Here is a 19545-nt window from a genome sequence, read left to right on the forward strand (position 1 = left end):
CAGCAGAACATGGGAAGATGGCAGGAGCAGTCTTTTCTTTGTACTCTGTTTAATGTTAACCTTCTACTGCATATTGAACTGATAAGTATTTACTGTATGCCAGATTTGCCCCTTTTTCTGTTGCATTTATAGATGCAACTTTTGGTTAATTTGTAGACAGAGCTTTGTGACTGTTATTCAGCTAACACAGACTCTGATTACCATCAGCAGCTTTTTCATTCATCATCTACCTAGAAAATAGATTTTTTATTTTATTTTATCAAATTTATACACCGCCCATCTCACTATGTAAGATAGATAAACTTTATACCCCATCCTTAGCCTTTATTGGTAAGACAAAGAAACAAAGCAACCTATTCACTTTGCATTCTGAGGAAAACCAAGTACTGATTTTGAAATAATGCTGATCCCAGTAGAAAGAAAAAATAGGCATGCCAAAGCCTTGCACACATCTAGTGTCCCAACAGGTCCTTTACACAATGGACTTCTCTTAGTCACAATTCTCAGGGCTACAATAGCCACAATAAGCTAAACAAATGCAAATCAGGCTTGTAACTTATCTTCCATTTCAAGTCATTCACAGGCAATGTTGAAATACAATTTCTTTAGATCAGTATTTTAAAACGTTAATGTTGCCATTTTTTCTTGTAGAAATATAATCAAACCATAATGTTTCATAATTTTTTTTCTGAACAGCATGGGGGAAAAAACCTCTCTGTAAGTAACATTAGGTGAGAGCAGATGAGAAAACTGTGATTTTTCAAAACGACAAGATACATTTTGTAAAAACATGAGAAATCTTTTGAGAAGAGGTTACATTGTTGTCTTTCAACAATGTCAGAAAAGTGAAACAGTCAAGGCATAGCACTTAAAAATTATAAACCCTTCCCTTTCTTTCTGTAAAATCTTCTGTCCTGTTCCAAAGAAATCTTAACCATGCTGATTAACTGCCAACATGCTCTGATTGGGCAAATGCAGAATACATTCAGAAACTCCCACAATCTGTGACTATCCTACTCTTGCCAAAATATTTCTCAAAATGAAGTATCTTCTAGAAAAAGATTAACAAGCCCAAAACTTGTTCCAAAATGCATGTTACGGAACAGTTTGGGTCAAGGACTTGCATTACGTTTTTTCATATATTGATTAACACAGAGCAATTGCCTGGAACAAGACATTAATAATATGGGTTTACTCTTCTTTACTGAGAATTCTAGTTTTATAACCATCCAACTGCCTGTCATATTTCCAGATAACAAAATGCTTTTCATACTTTGATATTTAGTGTTCTATGCAAGTATCTCAAACCTAGCCTTGATAACTCCTGAAAAGCAAAGGGCTTTTTTAAAAAAAAAAAAAAGGAAAGACAACAATAAAAATTACCGTAATTTTTAAAAGAGGTTAAAATTATTAAAAGAGATCAATAACTTATTTATTTCTTCTATCCCACCCTTATTATTTTTATAAATAACTCAAGGAGGGGAACATCGCTAATACTCCTTCCTCCTCCTATTTTCCCCACAGCAACAACCCTGTGAGGTGAGTTGGGCTGAGAGAGAATGACTGGCCCAAGGTCACCCAGCTGGCTTTCATGCCCAAGGCGGGACTAGAACTCTCATACCACGCCTGATTGGCTCTTGGGCTGAGAGAGAGAGTCTGGCCCACGGTCACCCATCAGGCTTTCATGCCCAAGGCGGGGCTAAAACTCTCTGACTCCTAGTTTCTAGCCTTATGCCTTAACCACTAGACCAAACTGGCTAAGCTCCATTTAACCATCCCTGAATGGAGAAGAATCAGATTGCACAGTAAATGTTTTTGATTGTATGATACATACTTCTAAAGTCTTGGAGCATGGCCTTGCCTGTTTGTTAGAGATGGACTTCTGCAGGTGTATGCAAGAAACATGAATTTTATAAATCGTCATATCAGTTAGGCTACAGCACATACTCCAAAGTACCTCGCTTTATGTCATGATACAACTGGATGAAATAAGAGTGCAACTCATTAGGCCTAAGGCAAATTTAGCAGGCCTTTTTCTTAGCATGGTCACCATTTTCTCACACAGAGCTGCTGATTTCTAGCAGGTGTTATCACACTCCAATTCCTATCCACTCTAGCCAGTACAAGCCATTGGAGATGAAGTGGATGAAATGAAATGCTGGCTAACACCTTCTAAAGAGAAGGGCATACATTTCTCACTTTTGGGAGAGGCAGTTGAGAACCATGACATTCTAGTGAGAATAGGAAAAAATTTTTAGGAAAGCATTTTTGTTTTGTTTTGGCAGATGGTTCACTTTGATACCCGAATCAAACATCCTTTAAAAAAAAAAAAATCAAAACTTTCTATAAATGGTGGATCCAATGTTAAATTGTGTCCTAAAACACAGCGATCTAACATATTTTGGGAGGTTTCCCTGAACCCTCGCATTAGATATATCTACTAAACAACTTTAGCTTTTAGACTGGATGATCGGATATGTTTCTCTCTCTCTCTCTCTTTTTTTTTTTTTTTTTTAAAAAAAACAGCATGTTGCTCTCAACCATGTTTCTTATGTACTTAAGTTTTGTGGAAAGGGTTTTGAGGCTATATAATTTCAGTAAACACCAGAAAACTTGTGTGAAAAGTGAAAGGTCCCCTGTGCAAGCACCAAGTCATGTCTAACCCTACCTGAGTTATATTTTGTGTGTCAAGACATTCTACAAAATATACACTAGGGTACAAAACAAAAATCACTTAAGAGTAGTTTCAGGTGATTCTGCAGAGTCATCCTAATACTTAATAGTGTTTTAGAAGAAGAAAGATTCCTGTAAAAGGAATTTCATTATTGTTGATCCAGCCCATAAAAGTCAGAAAATAATAATAAAGAAAAAGACAGTAAATATAGTTTTCATGAAATTAGTCTGACTTAGATTTTAAATATACTTAGGATATACTTTACAGAGCAGGGCACACTTGTTAGCATCATTCACACTGGTGTCAGATTTTGAGGGTAAAGCCCCACAGAACTGGGAGCCACTTTAAATTATCTGAAAAGTACACTTCAGATAGAAAAATCTATGTATAGAGGAGAGAATTATTTGATATATCTACGCAAACTATTCCTAAATATTGGGACACAACTGAGTCATGTGAAATACTCCAACCCCTGCTAATAGGCACAGGAAAAAAAACTATATGCCTCAACAGAACTATTGTTAACTAACTAGTGTTATTATGCCATCTTTTATAATGTATTATAATTCATACCAGTGCACTATCAGAACTTAGAAATGCTGAATATAGGCTCAATTTGTGCCATTGCATTTTACCATACAGTTTCATACAAGTAGTCCTCGCTTAACAGTGGTAATTGGGACCGGAATTTCTGTCGCTAAGCAATGTGGTCATAAAGTGTGATGTCACGTGACCATGTCGCTTAGAGATGGCAGTTCCAGCAGTCCCTTGTTACTGTTGCTAAGTGAATCAACACGGGTTGTTAAGCGAGAACCTCACGTGATCACGATTTCTGACTTCCTGCCAGCTTACCCATTGAATTTGCTCGTAGGAAGACGGCAGGGAAAGTCACAAATTGCAATCAAGTGACTGTGGGGGTCCTGTGACAGCCAGAACTCCGAGGACTGGATATAAGTACCACTCATTCAGTGCCATTGTAATTCTGAACAGTTGCTGAACGAGTGGTCATTAACTGAGGACCACCTGTACTGCCTCCATCAGCTTTTAGTGTGTGCTCCATGTGTTGGGACAATGAGCCAACTAAAAAAGTTCTGCATTTATCTTTAATATGGATTTACCAACCAAGTTTCATTGATATTACATCCTGGCTTATTTTCCCAATTTATTAACCCACCCAAAACCCACGTTCTCCAGATTGATTGGAGAATACACTGCTGGAAAGGCCTACAAGAGGTGAAACTGTTCAGAATTTATGCAGTTATATTTTCAAACTGGGTCATTAGGCTGCTTTCAAGAAGACTGATGGGAAAGAAGCCAGAATCATTGCTAAAATTACCTTGTTTTCCTAAACCATAGCTAAATACTAACTACTATTAATTCAGATCTGTATATGATTAGTTTTTATAGTTGGTAGAAAGTTAGTGCAAGATGGAAAGTTAAGAACAGGAAGTCACTTGCTCTGCTGCCTGTGCATGAGTAGAGCTAAACAATCAAGTTATATGTTAACCCACCATTTATGTAACGTATGTAAAAAAGCCACTCTGTATCAATCTGGCAAGTTGATACTACAAACCAGAGTTTTTCAACCTTAGCAACTTTAAGAAATTTGGCCTTCAACTCCCAGAATTCCCCAGCCAGCTGGAAGTTGAGCTCCACACTTCTTATACTTGCTAAGGTTGAGAAACACTGCTATAAACTGATACTATCAAAGCAGCAGCACAACTTAAAAAATAAATTAATAAAGTTGGGGATGGGAGGAAGAGAAATTGGGCAACTCGACATAGAAAACTAGATGCAGAGATAGGTCTGTCACTAAGGTGATGCAACCTACCTCAAGTCACAGATTTGGGGGTATGATTGAAGAATAAATGTTTTGTTACTGCAGTGTTAGGTTTTTGTTACCAAGAACGTGACTGTTGTGTCTTGAAACATCTCTGCCTATGCAGTCTAGGGATTTTTTAAAAAGTAAATCCTAGAGACATGTGCAACATGGTCCTTTGAATCTTTATTCAGGAACCCATTTAAGCATAGCTACTTCCAAGAAATGTGAATAAGACTGTAGCATCCAGCCACACAACTTTTGAAAGATGGGCACAATCTTAGAGAAAGTACACCCTTAGAGCACTTCCTGTTAAAAGTTATGGTTGCTACTTGGCTCACAAACAGTCCCAATCCACTAGATGAGCATGAAGAAGTACCCAGTGAGCAAATTGATCCAAGATGAATTCAGAAATTTATCATCCCATGAAGGGATGGATACAGCCAAAGTTTTAGCAGGCAAGAGAAACAAGGGTGAAGAAAAGACATATAGACCAGCTCTAGATATGCTGGATTAAAACTGCCAACATCCCTAGCCAGCAGGTTCAACCACTTTGAAAGGTGCCAGGTTGGAGAAAGCTGATATGAAGATAAAGCAGAGATGTGTAAAGATAAGCAAGTGTCTGCAAATAAGGAAGTTTCTACAGATAGGATGGGCAAGTGGGGCTGAGGCTGCATCTTGTTGGATGCTTCTCTCCAGAGTAGGCAGAACAAACATTTTGCAGCAGGAAAGGATTATGGGCAGAGTCTGAAATGGGTGGATATGTTACAAAACAAACCCACATGGCACTTGTAACCAACTTTTGTATTTCTACTTTTCTATAGCTAAAAACAAGAGTAAAGCAGCTTACCAAAACTGGTATATTTAAGAATGTCATGGGATATGCTAACCCAGCAGAACTTTAAGATTGCTCCAAATGCACAGCCAAGTAAATGGTTCCAAAGAGGACCAGAGTTTATTAGATCGCCCAATTCCCGCATGAGATACAGATTTTCAGCAAGTTCAGATGGTTAAAGCACCTGTAAATGTTGATCAGGGATGAGCTCTGGCCATCCTAAAGGTTTGAGGAAGTGTTAGGTTCTTTTGCATAGTTAGACCTTAACCTTATGGACAGCACGTCATCTTTCTTGGAATCAGGGAAGAACTGCAGCAACAAAACAGGAAGACCTCAGGATGCAAGCCTGCACAAATTTACTTGTGGAGCAAGGATCTTATTAAATCCCACAGAGCGCATAGGAGGGGGCTACATCCTAAGCACGTGCCCTGGGAATTACCAGAGCAGACCTTACCGAGCCAGCGCTGCCTTAACCCTTAATCCCACCGTTCCTCCTCCTCTTCGCGCTTATTCCGGGTCCCTAAAGCTGAGTTCAGGCCTTCCTGTCAGCCGCCCTGCCCCGGCCACCGTCTCCCCAATTCCTACCTGTGCTGCAACCCCACCAATCCCAGCGTGATCACATGGGGCACATCGAGCTCCGTGGGCCATAAGCCGGAGGCGATACAGCCGAAGACGCCGCACTCTTCCCGGATCCCCAGCTCCTCGAATTCCATGCTGCCCGAGGGAACACGTGTGTGGATGCTACCCGCAGCTTCTCCTCTTGCTGTCGCTCCGGCCACCGCCTGAGTTTGTGAAGAAGGAGGAGGAGGAGGCGGCGGGGGCGGGCTGGCAACAGCGCAAGTTTCCAGCTCCCTCCCCTCGCCTTATTTACACACACACACGCTCACTCGCTTGGGGAGGGGGGCGATCGGGTTGTTTTCTGAGCAAGTGAAGCGCCGCCTGCGGGGAGTTGCGCACCCGGGTCTTTTCCGGGCGAAGGGGAGGAAAGGGACGGGGCGCTCTTTGAGGACCGTTTTCTTTCCAGCGCTTCACCGAAACTAAGTTTTCCTGTGGAACTTTTCCCCGGTCACCCTCTCATCTGCGTATTAAATGTGGTGCATTTTACTTTTTGCACTTTGGGGGCGGGGCTTCGCTTTTCACGCAGACAAAGCTCCCGTTGGAGGGGAGCGGGGATGGGCCTGGGGGCGAACTTCGGCACGAAATAGCCTGGGGGCGAAAAAGGCGCGCGCGGAGGGAAAGGCTGAACTTCGCTCGCGTGTTACTGTTGCAGCGGCTGCCCAGGGGCGGGGAAGGCGGAGGGGCGTCGGTGGAAGCTTAGCGCAGATTGGAAGGCCGAGATGGCTGAACCAGCTCCCTTCTTACTCCCCCTCCGGCCCCCGCTCGGAACAAGGAGGTCGGGGAGGAGGAATGTGCCTGGGGTGGTGCACTTCGGGGCGCAACCCCGCGCGGGCCGCGGCCATTGGTGGGCTCAGCGGCTAATCTCCACCCCGCTCCGCCGGCCCCTTCCGCCGTTCCCCCTTCTTACGCAGCCCCGCCGCCAGTTCAGCACCCCGAGTGGCGCGCGCGTCCTAGGTCTCCTCCTCCTTGGAAGTGCGTGGGCTTCCCTGGCCGGTGGCGTTGCGCTGCTCTGCTCCTCTCCTCTTCACGTGTTTCATTTTCTGCTTTTTTTAGGCGTCCCGGGCCGCCGCTCCTCTCGCCGCAATGGCTCCGATACATTCAGGTGAGTGGCTCTGCTCGCCTTTGCGGGCTCCGCGGAAGGAAGGCGCTGCTTGCGGTACTCAGCTTGGCCACCCGCTGGCGCCGAGTTCGGGCTGCATGCACGTGGGTCGCCTGAGGTGGCCGTAGCTTCCTCTCCACGGTTCCCAGGCTTCGCCTTTCGGAGGCTGCCGAAGTTCAGGAGAAACTCTTGAGTAGAAAGTGAGCGGCGCTGGGTTGGAACCATTCGCGCTATCACTGTAGGGAGAGCCTTAGGTAAGGGGCACGGATCCAAAGAAAGGACTCCCTAATGCCCGCTCCGGTGGTGCAGTCTACCTTTATCTCTCTTCAGTGCAATCTCAGTCCGCCTTTCTCAGGTTGGGGAGCTTGAGAGATGTTGGGGCTCGCGGCCCTGTTGCCTGGGAAAGAAGGCAGTTGTAGTCCTACCATTTCTTGGGAGTTGAGCCGTTCTGAAAACGTGGCTGCTGTACACGCAAGACTTTTTTCTGGTCACGTTTCGCTTCAGTTATTAACTTTCCCGTGGTTGGCCTCCACCACAATGGGAAATGGTCTAAGCCACCCAGATGTCTTCTGGGAAGACGGGCAGCGAGTGCTGTAATTCTCCATATGGGTTTTGGGTTGAATGCATTATTCAGACTGGAGGAAAACTGCAATTTATTTTATATTCCTCATTGGCCCAAGGGGTTATTGGTGCTTCTGCCTCTACTGTTCATTACATTGACACAGCTATCTAGCTTAGTTACTCATGGAACAAAACTTGTAATGCTGTATTCAGAACCCAATAGGCATGTGAAGTTTTTGTTGGACTTTCCCCATCTGTACTGATGAAAATTTTGTAGCCTGATAATGTCTCCCATTATGTATTATATGCAAGTTCAGGAATATGAAGCTTCAGATTCAGATAACCTGTAACTTATATGCAGCATGCATCTGAACAGTTGAATTTTTTAATGCATATTCTCCAAGTATCAGACTTTGTATGTATCAGTTTTGAGATTTGGGTAGACAGTTTCTCAGAAGACTGGAGGAATTTAAGTGAAGATTTCAAACATCTAGGTTAAAGCAATATCTTAGTCAATTCAAAGTTCACAACATTCTGCAAGTCTCTTGAGATTTCTAAGTAATATTGTCAAGTAAGCTGATAAAAAAGGGTGGGGAATGGCTTTGGGGAGAAGAAGCTGGATTGACATTAAGCCATAAATCTGCCCAGAGATTTAAGGTGTAACACAGAAGAAAATGGTGTTTGAGTTAGGTTTTTACCTGGCACTCATAACTAGTTTTATAAATAAAATCTAGTTATTGCTCATAAGCATCACCATCTTTAATAAAATGCACAGATATCTCTAAAGTTCTTCATAATTGTTTTCCTAAAATTATCTCTGGAACATTCCAAGGTACATAGCTGCTTGTCTTTGCTTTTTTGACTTTTTATTTTGCCAGGAAAGACTTTTAGTGGCCAGAGAAATGAATGACCTCATTGAGTATTCTAGGTGTACCATTTGGATAGAAATCCTCCCTTTGTACCTTTTATTCTGTGCCCATCATTACCTAGTTATCATATTCAACTAAGGACAACTCTGTATAAATCTTGAAGAAGACAACTGAATGTAATCAACTTCTATCACCAATGCATCTATAATAAATTACCACTAGACAATTTCACTTGTCAGAAGTGTTGTTGTGGTATTTTATTTATGAAATACTCCTATCATTACCATATAATAACTTAAGTGTCTTTACTCTTCCTTGTTACTTGAGAAGGAAACTTTTTTTAAGTGAGACTGCTAAAGAAACTAGTTAAATTTAAGTTGTTATGCAGTTTCCTGGGCGATAATAAAAACTATAGCGTAAGCTCTAAACTAGCCTTAACTCAGTTCAAGAACAAAAGCAAAAACCCCTCCTTTCTTTCAAGATCAGCTCCATATAAAGATTCTGGTCAACTTTGGAATGTAACTTTGCCCATTACAACTCCTTGCTACCCCAGAAATGTTAAGAGAGGCCCCAAATCATTAAAAACTTAAGACAATTCACCACCTTAAGAGATGTGAGGTTGAATGTCTTGTTGGTTTAACAGGATCAAGGGCGGCTCCCTAAAATGTCCTCACAAGAGGAGTGCAATGTATAGTGAGAGCCAGTTTGGTCTAGTGGTTGAGGCACCAGGCTAGAAACCAGGAGACCAAGAGTTCTAGTTCTGCCTTAGGCATGAATGCTGGCTGGATGACCTTGGACCAGTTGCTCTCTCTCAGCTCACCTCACAGGGTGGTTGTGGGGAAAATAGGAGGAGGAATGCATATTAGGTAGTTCACTGCCTTGAGTTATTTATAAAAATAATAAAGGTGGGATAGAAAGTAAATAAAAAATAAAAAAATAGTGATTACAGCCACATATGCTTGCTGAGTTTTCATTCTGAGGGAGAGGGACAACTGATACCCAGAAGCCACAGTTCAGTGGGTGAATTGTCCTTGTGTAAATAGAAGACATTTAGCACATCTTCTCCTTTTGTCTCCCAGTGTAGAATTAAAAACAGGCAAAACATTGAAGATTCATATGGGCTATTTTCCTTCATAATTGCATGTATGTGGAGAATTAGCACAGCCTGGAAACTGAACAAATACATTAGAAAAGTTTAGGATGATTGCCCTGTGTGTCTGTCTGGACTATTTGATGAATGGCATTCCGCAATCCATTTGTTACCATAGGAACTAAAAAGACTTCAACTCTGTTTCCTCCTCCTCATAGTGTGAGGTGGTTCTCTCCCCCTCTCCAACAGTGAAAAAGCAAAACCAAAATAAGCCTTTTATAGTATTCACAGCTCATGCGAAGACATAATGTACTTTTTTTTAAAAATGGCTAAGTTTGATGTGAGAACACATTCTGAGAAAGAAGGCATGGTTTATACACCACTTGTTATTAAGCCAAAGCAAACAAGGCTTTGCTTTGGTTTAATAACAAAATGAATGAGTTGTGGTCTTTGATACTCAAAATAAATGTTAAATTGCAGATAGTGGAATGCTTTCCCATGTTCAAGATGCCCTGAATATAGTGGGAGTTTCCCAGTAAACAAATTTGTTCTATAAACCTTTTAAAACGTATTGCCTTGTTTTCATATATGTTCATGATGTAAATATCTCTCTTCCCCAATTATTTCTCCAGAACTTAAACTGGGCAAAAAAATAAATGAAGGAAAAACAAAAGAAATTTATGAATTGCTGAATTACCCAGGATGTGTTCTGCTGCAATCAAAAGACCAAATAACTGCTGGAAATGCAGCTAGAAAGAACATCATGGAAGGAAAGGCTGCAATCTCAAATACAACAACCTCCTGCGTGTTCCAGTTGCTTCAGGAATCTGGTAAGTAGTGGAGAAGTTAATCACCATGCGGGAGAGTAACACTGGCAGTGTGTGTAAAGCAGTAATGCCTTACTACATGGAAACTGTTTTTGCTATAGGAAACTGGCATGTTAATTTTTCTTGGTTTTATTATGGCTAAGAGATCTTGTGACTATATGCTGGAGCAAACATAGAACTTTGAAGAACACAACAGTAATATTTTTTCCACATTAAAATAAATACAAGTTAGTTTCTCCATAGATGAGTCACATTAAATATTTGTCCTTTATATCCTTAAGTCACTTGACAGCCATTGGAAGAGGCCACTGGAAAGTTAACTAGTGGGATTTAACATACACATTTCATTTCAGGCCAAATCAATTGGGAAAAAAAATTAAATGTTTAGTGCTGGCTGTTTTAAAATAAATTGGGCTTTCCAGATTTATTGTCCTGATGTAACATTTACAGAGTGTTCATTTTCACAAGTTCAAAATGCTTTGCATGTGCTAATTATATAACCATCCTGGAAAACAAGGCCTGGTTATGTTCATATTGCAGAAACTTTGAGATAGTGATTTAATACCACTGGCAATTTTATGTATGCATTTTCCTGCCACTGCACTGCATCTGTGCTGTGATTTTTTTTTCCTATTTACTTTGCATATGTCTTTAATAACTTGTTTTGAAGTCCTCAGGATGAGTTTTTAGTATTTTAGAAATCACTGATTATAGTTTCAAGCAAAGATATCATTTGCTTGAAATTATAATCCTTGCTTTGTATGTTAAAAATTGCATATCAGAAATGTGTTTGCAGGCTACTGATCACCAAAAACATGTAATCAGGCTTGCATCAGCTTATTGAATGGTGATTCCAAAACTTGCCTCACATTGGTATGTTATGAAGAAATGTTGCCTTGAGTAAGCTTAAGGATTAAAAATTAACATGGTGGAGTCCTTTCTTATGTTCCAACTTTTTCCCCATGAAAGTTGTTGTAACATTTGCTTTGAAACACTCCGTGGCAAACCTCCTGCCCACTATCCTGTGCGTTCCTGCCTCATTAACAAATATAGTGGTATATTTAGCACAAAAAAAGAGAAAAAAATGTGTATGCCCACTGATGTTGTTGGGTATCCACTCATATCTGTTCATTCCTTTTTCTATGACTAAGGCGGTTTTGGAGATAGGATTGCATATTATAAAAAAGTGAAGTTTCCTTTCATTCAGGCATGCTTCCTGCTGATTTCATGGAGCTATTACAACTGCTTTCTTGGCTTCAGAATGGATGTGATTTGCCATGACTTGTTTTTTTAACTTTGTGTGGTTTCCTGGAGTTCTCCCATCCAAATGCCAATCAGACCTGACTCTGCTTAGCTTTGGAGCTAGACAAACTCAGAAAGATGCTGCCACCTGCATGATTTGTAGTGAATGAGCAAATAATAGATTTCCACAAAGCACGAACCCAAGCAGTAATACAGATAAAAATCAAAATAGATAAGACAAGCAACAAAAACATATGGAGGAGGCAAGTTGAAAAATACAATAGGCTATATAATTTAAGACATAAAATAGAAAAAGTGAGATTTCTCACAGCGGGACATGTAGAAATTGTCATCACTATTTTTGGCAGGTTCATTAATATTAATGGTTATAATTCAAATCACATTGTTGCTGAGGGCTGATTTGAACCCTTTCTAATCCAAGACTGTAGCTATTACATCACAGTGGCTGATGTCCTTTGTTCATAGTAATATTTTTTCCTTCCTAACCATGCATAAAGTTAGAAAAGCTTCCCTTTGCAGCTTTGGATCCTGAAAATCAAGCACTTAGATTTTTATGGAAGAAAAAAAAACAAAAGAAAAGCAACACTTATCTGCAGTCATGCTCTACTAAATGCAGTGGGATCTACTTTTGAGTTTTAGTTACTCCACTCTTGGTTTGTAACTTCCCAGTCTGATCTAATGAAAGCAATTCGTACTCCCATAAGTTTGAAACTAATGGATTGCTTCTGTTCAGACTATACATGAAATACCATGCTTGGGATTTTCATAAAAAGCAACCATAAGGTTTTCTGATCTGAATGAGGACCACAGCAGTCTGCTGGGAATTCCTTCTTCTTCACTTGTTATTTGCTCTTTGCTATGTGCCTCAAACACAACTAGCTATCCCTGTATGTTTTTGTTGATTTTTCACAAAAATTGCTCAGTTCTTGTATGTTTCTTGTTTTAGAAATTTATAGGTTGCTTATTTGTAATTAAGATTCAGGAGAGTATTTTGATCAATAAAATTTTATTATAGGCATCAAAACTGCTTTTGTGAGAAAACATAGCGATACAGCATTTATAGCTGCTCACTGCGAAATGATTCCGATTGAATGGGTTTGTAGAAGAATTGCCACTGGTTCTTTTCTGAAGAGAAATCCTGGTGTTGAAGAAGGCTATAAATTTTATCCACCTAAAATTGAGATGTTTTATAAGGTAGGTAGTACAAACATAATGGGGCTGTAATGGAGATGACTGTTTTATATAACATTTAACAATTACCACATTTTTTGGAAGCTTGAGGCTCAAGATAATTTTGTACTTCAGTTAAACTTCCTAATCTAAGCCTTCCCAAAATAATTCCTCTCCCCGAAATACTGTCACTCATTAGTAGAATTTTGCAATAGGTATGTGATCCTTAATTCATAGAAACAGTTGTGTAAGAAAACATATTCTTAGTTTTTAAAAAAAACACTGTGTTCATACCTGTGATTACTAATAGTCAATTAGGAAGCCATGTGTTTGAGTAATAACTTCAAAAAATTCTTGTTTCTTTTCAGTGAAAACTAGGATAGGCAACTTATATTTCTCAGTCTGGGTGCATTCTCTGTTTAGACCTCTGGCAAGAATGATCTGTTTCTAGTCTGGCAGCCTGCACCGTGAAGCATCTGTCAGGGGAGGCAACAAGGGAGCAAGTAGCATCACACATCATTATGTCATTGTGGAAATAATTCAAATTATATCATTTGTATGATGTTATGCATGACATTATGGCTTCTACTGGATACATATGGCAGGAAAGAAGGAGAAGTGCTATCAGAAAGAGTATCAGAAAGGCCCATCCCCTCAAAAAATCACACTACAGGATCAACCCCAAGTAAATGTGGCATTTCAATGAAAAATCTTGGTTGCTTCTGTATGGAATGGAAAAACTGAATTGGATTTCTAATGAGGATGTCAGTTATTCTAATGAAATCTCACTCTTTATAATAGGATGATGCAGCAAATGATCCGCAGTGGTCTGAAGAGCAACTCATTGAAGTTAAGTTTAAGCTTGCTGGCCTTGAAATTGGACAAACAGAAGTAGATATCATGGCACAGTCCACCCGAGCCATTTTTGAAATACTTGAAAAAGCATGGCAGCCCCAGAATTGTACACTGGTGGATTTGAAGGTAGATAATTATATTTTAAAACCAATTCTGGTTTTTAAAATAAGGAATGAAATTTTTGAATTCAGTTAATCTCTCTCTCTCTCTCTCTCTCTCTCTCTCTCTCTCTCTCTCTCTTTCTCTTTCTCTTTCTTTCTTTCTTTCTTTCTTTCGTGGCTTTCTTAGGTTGAATTTGGTGTTAATGTAGCCACAAAAGAAATTGTCCTTGCTGATGTCATTGATAATGATTCTTGGAGGCTGTGGCCATCTGGAGATAGAAAACAACAAAAGGACAAACAGGTAATTCTGTTTCCGTCCATGTTTTGAAAATAAGCCAATATTACAGTTTTACAGGGTGTGTGTATTTGTGCTGTGTGAAACTGGCTTTTGTTCTCCATCACTCCCATGTTAGTTTCTTCAACTCAAGTGAAACAGAAGAAGGGAACAAAGATTAGGGAAAGTCAAATTCTACAGCTAAAATTGGAAAACTATTAGATACTTTTCCTTTTGCTAATTTATTTGTTTTATGATAGACATTTTAAGTGTCCAAAAATAAAATCTCTAGTTGTGTTTCAGTTAAAATAGTGAAAGATACATACAAAATGTTATGCATGTTGATTCAGACTTTTCCAATTAATTATAGTTTTGGCAATGATAACGTTGTTAGAATATGCGTGTATTTTAAATAATAGCTATTAATCCCTATATTAATAGGACTTGCCTATAAGAGGAAGTGAAGAGTATCTGGAAGCTACAGCTGGTGCAGAATGCAGCCATGCGAGCAGTCTTAAGAGCCCCAAGGAGGGCACATATAACACCATTGCTGCGTGAGCTGCATTTGGTGCCAGGCTGTTGGATCCAATTCAAAGTGTTGGTTATCACCTTTAAAGCCCTACATGGCATGGGTCCAGGTTACCTGAGGAACCGCCTCACCCCGACTACATCGACCCGTCCTACCCGGTCAGGCAGAGAGGGCATGTTACGGACCTTGTCCGTGAGGGATTGCCAATTGGCAGGGTCCAGGAGGAGGGCCTTCTCAGCCATAGCTCCCGCCCTCTGGAATAAGCTATCCCCAGAGATAAGGCAAGCCCCCATTCTCCCGGCCTTCCAGAAGGGGGTTAAGACATGGTTATATCACCTCGCTTGGGATGGGAGGGGGGATAGCCATTCATGGGGGTGGTTGGTACCGTGATGGTGCCAAGGATAAGACCTTATTGCCATCTTGAATTTTATATTTTATATTTCTTCTATTTTTATATTTGTATTTATTTGTATTTATACTTATATTGTACTGTTTTTAGCGATTTGTCATTTTATTATCTGTAAGCCGCCCAGAGTTGTCGTATGCGAGATGGGGGGTAGAGAAAATTGACAAATAAATAAATAAATAGTTTATCTGTTTTGATATTGAAGATCCAGATCAGCATATGGCTTTGACTCTGAGTGATAAGTAAAACTTTGGAAGTTTCAAAACAAGAATTGGAGAGACATCAACAACTTAAAAACTATATTTTTGATGCTCACATACATTGGACTACTGTGTTAAAATCAGATTATAAACGTATGTTTGGAGTTGTTCAGTGAAATATAGTATTGGCAGTTTAAGTAGCTATGAAATAGGTGAATCTTGTGCATTTTGTATGTAATGTTTTGTTCTTTTGTGTGTGTTTTTAGTCTTACCGTGATCTCAAAGAAGTGACTCCTGAAGCACTACAGTTGGTGAAAAGAAACTTTGAATGGGTGGCTGAAAGAGTGGAGGTATTGACATCAATCTATGAGATATCGATAATATATATCACTGTTTTCTTTTACTTTTGAATTGTCTTTTGATCTTCTTTTCTATTAGCTGTTACTGAAACCACAGAGTCAAGGCAGAGTGGTTGTCCTCATGGGCTCAACCTCAGATCTTGGTCACTGTGAAAAAATTAAGAAGGCATGTAGCAATTATGGTGTGCCTTGTGAATTACGAGTAACCTCTGCTCACAAAGGACCGGATGAGACTCTGAGGATCAAAGCTGAATATGAAGGTACGTAACCCAAGTTTGTCTAAATTCTCTTATTTTAGTGAACTATTGTTTAAGTACAAAGTCAATCTCAAAATATTCCTATTGTTTTAAAAAATAAAAAATAACATAGAATCTGTTTAGGTGAGCGTGTTTGTGTCACATTTGATACATTTTTGTTTGTATTATTAGGAGATGGGATTCCCACAGTGTTTGTTGCAGTGGCTGGGAGGAGCAATGGCTTGGGACCTGTGATGTCTGGAAACACTGCTTATCCAGTTGTCAATTGTCCTCCACTCTCAGCAGATTGGGGTGCCCAAGATATATGGTCATCTCTGAGAATGCCTAGTGGTAAGTTTTATCATTTAATAGTTTGAACAAATTATCTTTTGTGAGGTAGTACATGTTTGAAAGTAAAGTCATAATCTTACTATCATCTGTAGTTCTGTTAAAAATAATTATAGTTTAGAGTGGACAAATACTTTGATCCTAAATTTACAATTTCTACAATATACATAGAGAATTAAGCTCAAAGGCAGGATTTAAAAAACTTCTGAGTACTTTGACCCCCTATTAAAAAAAACTATTGATTTCATTGGGGTCTGTAAGAAATGAGTACACCATTTACTAAAGATACTTAACTTCATCATACTTTCCTGGGTTATGCTTTGTCAGCATTACCAGAAGACTGGTTATTTTTAGCTCTTACCACCCAACAAAAACTTTTCCATTTAAGGTAAAGGATACAGTGATATTCACCAATACATACTTCCAGAGACCCCAAAGACTGTGGGATACTGTATATTGCATGCCCCAGTTACCACTTGATGGCAAGCAGTTGACTTCACAGGCTTAGTTATTTCTCAAAATTTGCTCTTTTGAGGGTATGCACAAAGAAATGAGTTTTGATCACACTGGGGCTTTGCCTGTGCAAGATTCATGCGGGGGGGGGGGGTGTGCTGCCAAACTTTATCTGTAGTTTGCCTCTCACTTAGCCTGCACAGACCTGCTGCAGACTTGCCCAAAGCAGGAACATGCCCTCTTTCCTGCAGAAGTCGTTTTAACTTTCAAAAAAGTTGTGCACCTTCTCTAACTTGATCAAGTTTCAGCTCTATCTGAATTTTTGGACCTTGTCTTCCACATCCATCTGAAACTCCATATTCTATATGCATTAAATACTGATTTACGTATCAGTTATTTGAAATAATGTTTAGTTTAGTAGTGAGTGCCATTTGGATAAACCATTCATGTATGAGCTTTAGCGTTGACATAACCTATTACAGTAGTCAAAATCTAGAAGTTTGAATGTTGTCAAGTGATATGCTATGGATATCCTAAACTGAATTGCACATATGAAATAATGAATATGTATGATTCTGCATATGTATGGATTTTGCTAAGGAATACTCACCTGAAGTTTTGAATGGGGTGAAAGTTTCTGGAAGTATTTGTGAAGGCTAAGAATCTTTAGCCCTAAAGGTGTTCTATGGATAACATACATTGACAATCATTTTAAAAACTAGAATTGTCCTGCTTTTTAACAGGTCTTGGCTGTTCCACAATTCTTTCACCTGAAGGTGCTGCCCAATTTGCTGCTCAGATTTTTGGGTTGAATGACCACTGTGTATGGGCCAAGCTGCGATCAAACATGTTGAATACATGGATCTCCCTAAAACAGGCTGACAAAAAGATGAGAGAATATACTTTATAGATGAATTCCTAAACCACCGTTTCATTTTGGCTTCCAGAATTCGATGACGTATCATTCCTAGAATAAGAACTTAATAATGGGAAACTGTTCCTAATCTATTTTATGATAAAGGGTATGCAGGTGACATCTGTGTTCCAAGCAACTGTAGACAACTAATCTTGTGTTTTCTAGAAACTGTGTAACTTAAAAGCAGAGTTATGTGCATTAACATAGATCTTACTGATCCCTCATGACTGGTTATTAAAAAGAAATCTTACCTGTGTCAACTTGTAATCCTGTATAGAATATGCCCATATAGTGATTCTCCTAAAATTTATATTAAAGCTAGCAGTGACATTAATAAACTGGCAAGTCTGTTTTTATTCTGGAATGTGGTCCAGCACGAAATCAAATATATGAAAGACAAGCTATTCAAGATGTTAAAATGTGTGTGGAATGTTCTTACCAAAACTTTCCCTATAACTAAATATAAAGCTGATAGTATTTAAAGCTAATTAATAGCTAACCTTCAGATAGTTTTGTCCAAGCCTTTACAACTTGTAGAGGGGAAAGGGCCACACTGATAAATTAAAAATCATTGTGGGCCACACAGAAAGACCTGGCACACTGATCAGCCGTTTGATGGCTAGCAGTGGTGGCAATGAGGCTTGGTGGCAGTAAAGGTGAATTTGACTTTTAAAATAACGCTGGCATGCCAAACATGGTCCATGTTGTGCAGCCCTGGCTTTCACCATGACCAGCATATTGACAGCATATTTATCAGTTACAAACTGAATACCATGTTATCACTTAAAAACAAGTGAGTTGAAAATAAGTCACACAAAAGGCAGCACTTTAAGGCTAATTTCAACACCAGTGTACTGAAAGCATGTATTCCTATTTGATTTCTAACTCAGCCACCCATCCTCATGCAGAAGAGACAGTATCTATGCCCATATAGGGCTTCTGTCATCTCCAGGCCTGTTATTTTTATATAGTTTTTCTACGATTCACTTGCATCAATACTTAGAATCAGAGTTGGAAGGAATGTTAAAAGTCTTCCAGTTTAGCTGCCTGCCCGGAGCAGGAATTCTCATACCATCCCAGACAAATTGCTTGAAAACCTCTAGCAATAGAGCACCAGGGACTGCAGGAGGCAGGCTGTTTCACTGCTTAATAGTGCTCAGGATCAGGAAGTTCTTGGCTCACAGCACCATTATTTTTAGAAGGTTATATGCAAATCGATCATTTGGCTACAGATGGAATGAGTGAGGCATGTGGCTTTTGGATTTCATTAAGCTTTATCCTATAATGAGAGCATGTTACTTCAAGAGAATACAAAACTATTAACAATGCAACACTTGGTATTTTATGATTAAACCAGAAACCATCTACCACAGATACCCTGTTTACTTTTCTAGGCTTATATGTTGTTCCACCTGTCAACTAGTCATTAAAAATATTGAGTCATGACTACCCAGGTTATTGGAATATGCTTAGCAATTTTAGCATTTCCCAAAATAGCTTTCATGATCTTTAATAGAACAGTATTGCAACAGTCACAGGCATAACCTGAAATGCTGTATCTGTCAATTACTCAAAAAAAATTCTTCAGAAAAGCTTTGATAAAGCAGTTAAGCTGTTGGGCTAAGATAGGGAAGAACCAGCTATGGAAGCTCACCGATTTTGGGCCAGTCATTTTATCTTGGCTCAAACAACCTTACAATGCTGCTGTTCCAATGAAGCTCCTGGTTGAAAGACAGGATGGAGATAGATATTTAAAAATGTAATTTCACCCAAGGAATTATTCCAAAGCCATTCATTTTGATGGTATGAACTATTTGCACGTTTAAAGCACAAATGGTTTTAATAATTCCTATTTGGAAAGACAGTTTCAAAAACACATAATTTAGTGTTAGGAAAAGTTTACTTGAATATAGTCTGTCTAAATTGTCACTGACACCAAAATCATTCAATGACATGCTGAAGCAATTCAAACTACTTGCAACTAAGTTCTAGAAGGCATTACAAATGTTAAAGTCCTCAAAGTATTAAGAATTCTGATCGAAG

General features: G+C 39.4%; 2 protein-coding genes across 2 annotated transcripts in view; one reads left to right on the forward strand and one right to left on the reverse strand.

Moving 5' to 3' along the window:
• PPAT (phosphoribosyl pyrophosphate amidotransferase) overlaps positions 1-6472 on the reverse strand; it is a 49999-nt gene extending 43527 nt beyond the window's left edge. Inside the window, exon 1 of the mRNA XM_063310477.1 lies at positions 5914-6472. Within this exon, the coding sequence (XP_063166547.1) occupies positions 5914-6041 (128 nt within the window). The 5' untranslated portion in view covers positions 6042-6472. The remainder of the gene's footprint in view (positions 1-5913) is intronic.
• A 172-nt stretch (positions 6473-6644) lies between these two features.
• Positions 6645-17840, forward strand: PAICS (phosphoribosylaminoimidazole carboxylase and phosphoribosylaminoimidazolesuccinocarboxamide synthase). The gene is made up of 10 exons (XM_063310479.1): positions 6645-6663; positions 6998-7048; positions 10198-10395; positions 12671-12849; positions 13627-13806; positions 13969-14082; positions 15457-15540; positions 15629-15809; positions 15978-16136; positions 17330-17840. The coding sequence occupies exons 2-10, from the start codon at positions 7030-7032 to the stop codon at positions 17494-17496; spliced, it is 1281 nt and encodes a 426-aa protein (XP_063166549.1). The 5' UTR covers positions 6645-6663; positions 6998-7029; the 3' UTR covers positions 17497-17840.
• The last annotated feature ends 1705 nt before the right edge of the window (positions 17841-19545 follow it).

Source organism: Candoia aspera, chromosome 8 (assembly GCF_035149785.1).
Source record: "Candoia aspera isolate rCanAsp1 chromosome 8, rCanAsp1.hap2, whole genome shotgun sequence".
Classification (NCBI taxonomy): Eukaryota; Metazoa; Chordata; class Lepidosauria; order Squamata; family Boidae; genus Candoia; species Candoia aspera.

Bases quoted from the DNA above. Each gene is read 5' to 3' on its own strand.
- PAICS (XM_063310479.1), top strand. The intron at 13,807-13,968 runs GTAGATAATTAT...TGGCTTTCTTAG, and splicing joins GTACACTGGTGGATTTGAAG to GTTGAATTTGGTGTTAATGT. The intron at 16,137-17,329 runs GTAAGTTTTATC...GCTTTTTAACAG, and splicing joins ATCTCTGAGAATGCCTAGTG to GTCTTGGCTGTTCCACAATT.